Source organism: Gekko japonicus, unplaced genomic scaffold, assembly GCF_001447785.1.
Source record: "Gekko japonicus isolate JY-2015 unplaced genomic scaffold, Gekko_japonicus_V1.1 scaffold2011, whole genome shotgun sequence".
In the NCBI taxonomy this organism is placed as follows: domain Eukaryota; kingdom Metazoa; phylum Chordata; class Lepidosauria; order Squamata; family Gekkonidae; genus Gekko; species Gekko japonicus.
The window spans coordinates 302,856-313,169 of record NW_015169843.1 but is presented as its reverse complement, the minus strand read 5'-3'; the positions used below and the strand labels follow the sequence as shown (position 1 = coordinate 313,169).

General features: G+C 47.8%; 1 protein-coding gene across 3 annotated transcripts in view; it reads right to left on the bottom strand.

The window, feature by feature from the left end:
- The window catches only part of RXRA (retinoid X receptor alpha), a 129,024-nt gene that overhangs the window by 32,339 nt on the left and 86,371 nt on the right, over positions 1–10,314 (bottom strand). For all 3 annotated transcript variants that reach the window (XM_015417319.1, XM_015417320.1, XM_015417318.1), the window contains 2 exons: positions 6,222–6,372; positions 3,683–3,862 (listed from right to left, as the gene is read on the bottom strand). In XM_015417319.1, the coding sequence (XP_015272805.1) occupies positions 3,683–3,862; positions 6,222–6,372 (331 nt within the window). The remainder of the gene's footprint in view (positions 1–3,682; positions 3,863–6,221; positions 6,373–10,314) is intronic.

The window sequence follows — 10,314 nt, the reverse complement described above, 5'->3', positions numbered from 1 at the left end:
TGAATCTTTTATATTACTATATGCTTGTTCCTTGTTCGCCATTCCTAACAGTGACCATGTTATTGCAACCATGGTGAAAAGTACTCAGAACGTGGAGTGATTTCAGCAGAGTACTTTTATTAAGCTGGAACAAGACGAAGACTGCCGGCTCGCAGGCCGGTATATATGCCCAGAGAAACCCACCACCAAAACACACCCCCTACTTCCTATAGGCTATTTACAGTAGCCGAGAGTCCCATAGGCTCTCGGCTGCGGACCTGGCCCTCTGATAGGTGCGGGCTAGGATCCGCTGGGCTATTGTTCTCCCTGAGCGAAGCTTCAGGGCTGTGCTTGACCGCATGGCCCAATGGTCGCGCACGTGGTAATGGCGGAGTACATTACACATAGTACTAACAATAAAGCAAGACCTTTCTTGGAAATGTGTGCCCTGTTGTTTGGCTGTGGGTGCTGACACCTAGCCGCCTTGCGAGGTACAGCTAGGGTTGCCACCTCTGGGTGGGAGATATCCGGAGATTTCAGGAGTGGAGCCTGGAGAGGGTGGGGTTTGGGGAGGTGTGGGACCTTAGCAGGATATCATGCCATAAAGTCCATTTTCTCCGGGGGAACTGATCTTGGCTGTCTAGAGATCAAGTGTAATAGCCAAAGGTCTCTAGGTGCCACCTGGAGCTTTGCAACCCTAACTCCAGGTCTCTGTCACCCAAGCCCCACTGCGCCCCGCTGCTCCACGGATGACCTCTCTCTGCCTTTGTCAGCACAACTGGCTTTTTATCTCTCCATCACACTTGGCGTGATAGAGTGGTCGTCATTAACGCCAGGGTATTCTCACTGTGAGCACTCGCTCTTCTTGGGGCTCAGCTGCCATCGGGGAGCCCACCAAAGGCGGATGGAGGCAGAGCTGGGGGGGTGGGCTGCAAGAGACCCAGCACCAGACCCTCGTGCTGGCTGGTTTTGTGACTACGAAAAGTAGCCACCAGGGGGCTGGGAGGGCTGTGATTTGGAACAGAGAAGTGTGCTTGCCGTGGGGGGGAAGTGAATTTCCTGAGACCTTTTTCACCAATCGAAGCACCTCCACCCTGCTCCTGAAATGGCTGTTTGTCTCCCTCACCCCATGCAATAACGAGAAGTGGCCAGCCTTTTCTTCCGGTCACTCTCTGCTCCAGAGGGATGGTTTTGTTCAGGGAATGGCTCAAGGTTTCCCCTCACTGCTCCGACCAAAAGCAGAGTTGCCTCCCCTACAGTTCTCTCCCCAAAACTGTGAGATCCCGTCGACAATCTCCAGCATGTCTGATAATAAATTCAGTGATCCAGCACTTTGTCAACCCCCTTACTTTGTTAAGAGACTTAACACAGACTGCGTGAGGAAAACGGAATTAAAGTGATCAACAATGGGGAGGAGGCGAGCGCCATCTGCGCAAGACGGAATTTTCGGCACTTGACAAAGGAACGCACTTTGCAACAGACTGCGCCCCCCCCCCGCCCTTTTGCCCCCTGCAGGCACCCTGCAAAGACCCACGGGAGGTTGGCAAAGTCTTCCACGTAGGTCCAAATGACATCCGTATTTTTAAAGCACACCACCTTCTGAAGGGTTTAAAATGACTTTTTCGCCACATTCAGAAATCCTGGAGTGTCACCTGCAGGTCACAATGGAACAGAAATGTGTCACATTACCCGCCAGGGCAGCAAGCAGGGGAACTATTTAGTATCCCGGAAAATCATGGCTCCAGCCTCACAGTGCCTAACAAAGCTAATGTCACAGCTGACAGGAATCCACGCGCTGACACTGCACAACTGCCTCATCAGCCTTCAGCCTTCCTTTGAATCCACATGGCGGCCCATCTTGGAACGTGCTGGGGCGAAGCCGCCAAGAGGACAGGCTCCAGGGCTATGGGGCTGGTGCAGTTCTGTGTGGCAGAGGAAGAACAGCCCAAGAGGTGATAACGGATGAAAGATTTGGCTTCCTGAAACTTTTTATATCCTTTTTAAAAAAGGCATCACTCCCCCCACCCCCAATATGATTACACAGCAGTGCTTGAGAAGTGGGTGGACAACGGCAGGAGGAATCATGGGCTAGTTTCAGGGACCTGCATAGTGCTTTGGTCTACCCTGTGACCAGCAGAAGCAGAACAATTTATGCAAACAGCAAAAATTGAAAAACATATGCAAGATTAAGGTACACTGCCCATATCTGCAGGTTTTAGGCAGGCTGCAGAATTTGGTTTCTCTGGTGAAGAATTTTGACTTCATAACATAACTAGGAGTAAGGTCCGTTGTCGGAAGAAATACAATACGCTCTAGAAGGAAGCTCCAGGTGAGTGTCCCGACTGTGGATGGTGGGGCGGCAGAGGGAAAGGGAAAATAGAGGGAGGCAAGCCATGTTTCTTTCCTTCGGCTTAGCTATAAGGCAGGGCTGTCTCAAGTCATTTTGATGCCCTAAGTGGGTAGTATGGGAGGACAGCCTCATGGAAACAGGTATGGTTCCCTCCCCCCCTGACTTCTGTTGATTTGAGGTTATGCAGTGGCAGCTAAGGTAGAAAAGCACCTCCTCCTATGCCATGTCTTCTGGGTTCCAAGGGTCCGGAAAGTGGTTCCATAGCCAGTTACAGGGTTACCAACTCTGGGTTGGGAAATACCTGTAGATTTGAGGGGTAGAGCCTGGGGAGAGCAGGGTTTGGGGTGCGGAGGGACCTCAGCAGGGTATAATTCCATAGAGTCCATTGCCCAAAGCAGCCATTTTCTCTAGGAGAACTGATCTTGGCGATCTCCAGGTGCTGCCTGGAGGCTGGCAATACTAAGGGGAGGGCCAGACCTGTAGATCTGACGGGTAGAACATGGGGAGGGCAGGGTTTGGGGTGCGGAGGGACTTCAGCAGGGTATAATGTCATAGAATCCACTGCCCAAAGCAGCCATTGTAATAGCTGGGAAATTTTCTGTAGGGGAAATGATGTTCTGTGGCTGGGGAACACGGGGATTTCTGGGAGATCTCCAAGACCCACAGGGAGATTGGCAACTCAAGTGACCGTTTAAGGGAAAATTGGGATATGTATTTTACCTCAGGACACATTCAATGACTCCCAACAGCAACAGCAAACTGTTTAGAATGTTAGAGGCAAAGGCCAATCAGGCCGCATATGCAAATGACCTCTGTGTTCCGACTGGCTATTGGGGGGGAGAGGAACAGCAAACTGTTTAGAATATTGGAGGCGAGACTCAGGCAACACAGCCAGTGGATAGGGACAGCTTCTGAGTGACAGATCAGGGAGCGAACTGATTTGGGAGCGTGTGGAATGTTCAGTAGGGTCCATGACCAAAACAGAATTATATATAAGAAGAGATTACATCTCTAATCAACCATTACACATTACACAGAAAGAAGGGGTAAAATTCTAGATTTTACTCCTTCAATGGAAGTGACATGTATGAAGAAACACAGAAACAAATGAACTTCAGCACACTTAATGCTGTTCAGTTACATAATCAATGTGAAGGTGGCCAAACTTTGAAGGTTCTTCCATATAAAAAGCTCCCTGTGCGTGCAAAACATGAGTGAGAAGTAGGCGGCTTTTGTGTGTGTGTCAGGAGAGCATTCAAAAACAAGACCTCCTCCACACCCATCATCCGAAGCAGTTGGGTCCAGCATCATTCCCCCACCCAGCTTAGCCTCCAGCAAAGCTACAGGCCTTACCTTCCCTCTTCATGCCCATCGCAAGGCATTTCTGGTACCGGCAATACTGGCACCGATTCCGCTGGCGCTTGTCAATCAAGCAGTCCTTATTATCGCGGCAGGTGTATGTCAAGTCTTTGCGCACTGTCCGCTTGAAGAAGCCTTTGCAACCCTCACAGCTGTACACGCCATAATGTTTACCTGTCAGGGAGAAAGAGAAGGCACCAATGGGAAGCTTCCGCAACACAGAGCCCACGGAGCTGCACATTTGCCCGGCTGGAATCCGGCATCCTGCAATGTGTCGGGGTTGCCTTGCATGCCAGCCCGTTTCACTTGTTCCAAAGTTTATATCTCGCAACTTCCCTAAGTTCAGGGCAGCTGACAAAAGTGTTTTACAGTGAAACCAAAGTAAATCAATGTACAGCAGCAATGCAAGCTATAACTCAAGCCTCGCAGAAGCAAATCACATCCCCCCCCCACCCCGAGTCCTTCTGAAAAGCAAGAGCCCTCGATGTGTTCTAGAAAAGGGCCAGAGTAGTCCGCCCCTCTTCTGGCAAACTGTTCCGGGGGAGGGCAGCAGTGGCTGACGAGGCCCTTGGGGTTGGCGTGCAGATCTGTCCACAAAGACTTCCAAGTGATTCACAGCAGAAGAGGCATGCAGGGTTCTCAGGTCAGGAAGGGCTTTCAGATCCAGAACCTTGAACAGAGCCCCGAAATAAACAGGAAGCTGGTGGAGTAAGACAGATGTGCCCTGATTCATAACAGATAAAAGGAGGCTCCTGCTTTCAGGCCTAATGGAAACTTCTGTACTGTCTTCAAGGACAGCCCCACATAAAGGAATGCAGATGCCAGGTGGCAGAAGTGGGTTTTATTTATTTAACCCATTTATACCCCGCCTTTCTCCCCAGTGGGGACCCAAAGCAGCTGAGGTCCTTCTCCTTTTCTCCATTTTATCCTCACAACAATCCTGTGAGGTAGGCTAGGCTGAGAGAGTCTGACTGAGATCAACATAGCCAGGCTGAACCAAAGACACCTGCAGCCCAGTCATCTCCATGAAATGTGGCTCCAGGGGAATGGGAGGCCCTGAGGAACTACTTGGGGGGGGGTGTCCACAGCAAGAAAGGGGGAAATCCATGGGAACTGCCAGTATAATTTCCCCATATATTCCCCAAAGAGCACTTCGGTCGGGGTCACAACACCGGCTGGTGACCCCGGGCCCTAAGGAGGCAAAGCTTGTGGCAACAAGGGCCAGGTCCTTTTCAGTGGCGGCTTCTATCTGGTGGAACGAGCTCCTGGAGGAGATCAGGGCCCTGTGGGACCTTGCGCAGTTCCGCAGGGCCCGCAAGACAGAGCTCTTCCCCCAGGCTTACGAGTATTAGTCGCCACTGCCACTACCACCACCACTCCTTTATAGAGAGATACCGCCGGAGGGCTGGACAACAACAAGGTGCTAGGAGTTTATATGTGCATCCGTTGAAATCGATTTTAACTGTTTTTTGTATACTGTATGCACCTAGTGCCCTATGTGAGCCGCCCTGAGCCCATTCACAGGGAGGGTGGGGTATAAATGCAATAAAATAAATAAATAAATATAATCTGGATCCAACCCATCATTAGCAACTACCAGTGGGGCTGGCATGCCATGCCCTCCCAGGCAGGGAGGGTCAGAATGCCAGCTGAATGAGAGGCAGAATTCTGCCCCAAAACCCTCTCCCTCCCACCTAGGAGACGTCTGCTGCATTCCGGAAGGGGCATGAAGGATCTGCCCTGCATATGCCCAGAAAGGACTCAGCAGAAGTCTCCCGAGCAGGCGAGGGTTGAAAACGCCACCTGTCTCTCAGCTGGGAAGTGGCATTCTGAACTTCCACTCAGACAGGAAGCTTCTGCTGGGGGGGGGGGGGGGACTTAGAATACCAAGACAGAACACCACCTCCCCTCCCAGAGAACAGCTGGTGATCTGGAAACCCCCCCCCCACACACACAAACAGTTACATGAGACAAAATGGGGCCAGATGCCACCACAGGGCAGAGCCAGGAGTGGGTGGATCAATTTATTTCCAGTTATTTCCAAGATCCATTATAGCCCATGTCACTGTTTGGCTCTGCACTCCTGGCTTGGACTCTAAAGCGGACCTGACAAAGTCCCAAAGAGACCCTGAGGCTGTTAGATCCGAGCACACGGCACTGGAGGGGGAGCGAGAGAGGCGAAGGGCCAGGCGCTGAGGCCTGTTGGTGCAGACCAGGCCTTGGCTGCCCCTCAGACACCTCTAGTGGAAGTCCTCCCATGGTGAGTAGGAGGCAGACTCAAGGTGCGACATCGTGATAGGACAAAGCTCATTAGTAATTAATAAATAATTCATTGGTATTAATTGTCCAGCCACACGGTAGTCTGTGTGGCTGGACAATTAATTTGGTTCTTCTGCATTAATCACAATTAGGTTCCCAATGTCTGTCAGTCCCCTCCTTTAACATGTCAGGAACAGACTGAAATCAGAGAAGAGAAACTCTTGACCCTGGTATCCCACGCCTTCTGCAGGACACTCAGCAAATGTGGCATTACCTGAAGATCTGTCCCCACAGATCGCACATATGTGCTTGGTGAAGGAGGCCATGGCTGACGAAGGGTGGACTGGTACTTTAAGGACTCCATTGAGGCCCAAAGGGGGCTTAATGTCCTCTGTGCTGCTCACTGGGTTCATGGGGGAACTGAGCTGCAGAGACGAGAAGACAGAACGAGTTAGTCAGAGCACCATCAAGCCAGAAAGGGAAGGGAAAAAATAACTTGATGATGCCCTTCAACACAGTTAAGTGCCGTTTAATTCGCCAATCACTGCAAATGTGTGCAGTTGTCCCAAAGAGCTCACAAGCCATCACAGTTGTGAGGTCAGAACCTTGAAATCAACCCTGGCTAAGAAACAGCGAGCCCCCAGGGAGAGCTATGGAGTAAACATGGTCCTATGCCCAGATGTTCCAAAACATCCCTGTCTTTTCATTTCCCCCAGCGTAAATTCCCCAGATGTTGCCAGCTGTGCTGTCAGCCCCCTTCTACCAGACAGACAATCTGAGGGCTGTGCTGCAACCACGGGGGCCTGGGCCATCCAGAGCACCGGAGGGATGGACTAGATGACCTCCAAGATACCCTCCCGATTTCAACACTATATGGCTTCAAAGAGAGAGTCAGTTAATAAAAAATACTAACAGTCAGCATCACAAAGCACATCCAGTGCATTAACTTGACTGTCATAGACAGCTGCAAGTCGGAGCTATTTCCCCCAAATGGCAGACGGCCACTTGACAAAAAGTAGTTTGCATAAGGCAAGACGTGGAGCTGAAGGCTGAGGTGAGATCGGAACACACAACCTCCCAGTTAACATTCTTGGCTGTATGATGCTGTACATCCACTCCAGGGCAGTTCGTCAGGTGGTGGCTTCGCCCTGGGAGTGTATCTTGATTTCCCTGCCCTTCTACAGGAGATATGTTGCATATTCTAAGAAGAGTAAAAGTAAGGCAGCCACACGTGTGTATCTAATTTAAGAAAACTTTACTAAACAAAGCATAGGAAGGGTACATTGGAAGACAAAATAACAGCATCCTGACTAACTAGTTCTAAGCTCCATCTTGTCTGTTTGATTGCTAAACCTCATCTGTGTGAGAACAAAGGAAATACTAACTAATATTAGCATGCATAAACAAACAGGTTAACTTTAGAATCTTTAACCAGCTTTAGAATCTGTACTCCACAAACCTACAGTCGGGTTCTGGTACGTAGATGAAATCTTTAACATTTGGAGCCATGGAGAGGTAGAATTGATGGAGTTCAATTCAATTACCTTTATTGGCATTTACATTAAAAAGGGTAATATACAAAAGATAAGGTAAAGAACGAATACCAATCAAGGAGAAAAAAACATTCTTAGTCTAAAATCAATGTAAAATAGTCTCAATTTCATATCTCCTGAAAACAAGTTTTGTATTACAATACAGTACTACGAATAGAAAGACCAGTCTGCAAGAACTCTGCCACAGAAACGGTTATATTTTCATCATCACTTTTTAGCAAATAAAGCAATTTGTGTGAGTCAGGAAGCTCTCTGATACCACCAAGTAATGACGATAAAATGCGGCGTTGAACATTGGCACAGTAACGGCATTCCAATAACACGTGAGACACCATTTCAACTGACCCGCTTGCACAGGGGCACAGTCTATTTTAAAAAGGTAGAGCATTGAACCTGGCAAGTGAAAAGATTGATGGAGTTTTTAGACCCCCTAAACAATATCCACCTGAACATACAATTCACCATGGAAAAAGAAATTGAAGGTAAACTCCCATTTCTAGATATCATGGTCATCCACAAAGCTAACTTTCAATTAGGTCACAAGGTCTACAGAAAACCGATTCACACGGATCGTTATTTACACAAAAACTCCAATTACCACCCTCAGCAAAATCAAAACATTAGTAGACCGTGCAAAATGGATATGTGAACCACACTTTCTCAACAATGAACTAAATCATCTAAACCATGCACTTCAAGCAAATGGTTACTCCAAGAATGAAATCAGAAGAGCGATTAAACCAAAGGTAAAACAAACAACTGAGGAAAAACATTCTCCCATAGGAAAAGTGCTTTTGCCATATATCAAAGGAATCACTGATCAGATGGGAAAACCTATGAAAAAACACAACCTACAAACAGTATTCAGACCCACCAGAAAAATACAACAGATGCTACGATTGGCAAAAGACAGAAGAGACCCCCTCACTTCTGCAGGAGTATACAGCATATCCTGCAGTTGTGGACAGGTTTACATTGGGACCACACAGCATAGCATCCAGACAAGAATAAAAGAACACAAAATACACTGCAGACTTGGCCAACCTGAAAAATCAGCAGTGGCTGAACATAGCCTAACTAAAACAGGACACAGTATCTTATTCCGACACTGAAATGCTGGACAACACATCCAATTACCGTGTCAGATTACACAGGGAAGCCATTGAAATTCATAAACATAAATACTATTTCAACAGGAAAGAAGAGAGTTTAAAAATAAATAGGGCATGGTTTCCTGTCCTGAAAAACACAACATGCTCTACATCTTACAACAGCACTACAGATAAGAATAGAGTTTCAACAGCCAATCCATATGCAAAAGAACCTCCTCAGGAAAACTCCTTCATTAGCATGTCACAGCCTGGGAAACTCCGACAAGATAATGACTCAGCCCTACCCCTGAGTAGATATAATTTACCTGCCTACCATTTTTCTTCTCACATTGACACAGAGAGTACTCCATCTTTCTGTGTTATACCTCTGAGGATGCCAGTCACAGCTGCTGGCGAAATGTCAGGTACTACAATGCCAAGACCACGACCATACAGCCTGGGAAATCTACAACTAACAAACATGTTAACTCTTTCATGACTGAAGGAAGTGAACTCACAGTACTCCAACACCCCTTCTCAAGTTCATATACTTAAGTCATGAAGGTGCAGTTTCTTACGCAGATGCTCAAACTTCCCTCTTGGGAGTGGCTTGGTGAGTATGTCAGCAACCATCTTTTCTAAGGAGCAATACTTTATTTCAATCAGGCCTTGTATCTATCTCACTGAAGGGTAATTGGAAACAATGTACTTGCTTCTAGCTTTGATGCTTTCATCCTTGGATGCATGCCTGATTGTCTTCAAACAAGGTACTTGGTATAGGTTCATCATCACCAAAGTCTTTCAGTAGACAGATGATCCATTCAAATGAATTTCAATGGGGATAAATGTAAAGTTCTGCATTTAGGTAAGAAAAATCAAATGCATAATTATAGGATGGGGGAGACTTGTCTTGGCAGTAGTATGTGCGAAAAGGATCTAGGGGTCTTAGTAGACCATACACTGAACACGGGCCAGCAGTGTGATGTGGTTGCTAAAAGGCAAATGCAATTTTGGGCTGTATCAACAGAAGTATAGTGTCCAGATCACGCGAAGTGATGGTACCACTTTACTCTGCCCTGGTTAGACCTCACCTAGAGTATTGTGTTCAGTTTTGGGCACCACAATTTAAGAAAGATATAGAGAAGCTGAAATGTGTCCAGAGGAGGGCAATGAAGATGGCTGAGGGGTCTGGAGACCAAGTCCTATGAGGAAAGGTTGAGGGAGCTGGGTATGTTTAGCCTAGAGAGGAGACGACTAAGAGGTGATATGATAACCATCTTCAAGTACCTGAAGGGCTGTCATCTAGAGGATGGTAGGGAGTTGTTTTCTGTTTCCCCAGAAGGTTTGACCAGAACCAATGGGTTGAAATTAAATCAGAAGAGTTTTCAGCTAAACATTAGGAAGAACGTCCTGACAGAGCGGTTAATCCGTGGAACAGGCTTCCTCTTTGGAGGTTTTCAAACAGAGGCTAGATGGCCATCTGTCAGCAATGCAGATTCTGTGAATTTAGGCAGATCATGAGAGGGAGGGCAGGAAGGGTTGCCTCAGGGCTTAGTTCTTGTAGCCCTTTCTTTATACGCCCAGGAAATGCTGATCACCACTTTGGGGTCAGGAAGGAATTCTTCTCCAGGACAGTTTGACTGGAGATCCTGGAGGTTTTTTGTCATCTTCTGGGCATGGAACAGGGGTCACTGCAGGTGTGGAGGGGGCGGTATTTGTGGAT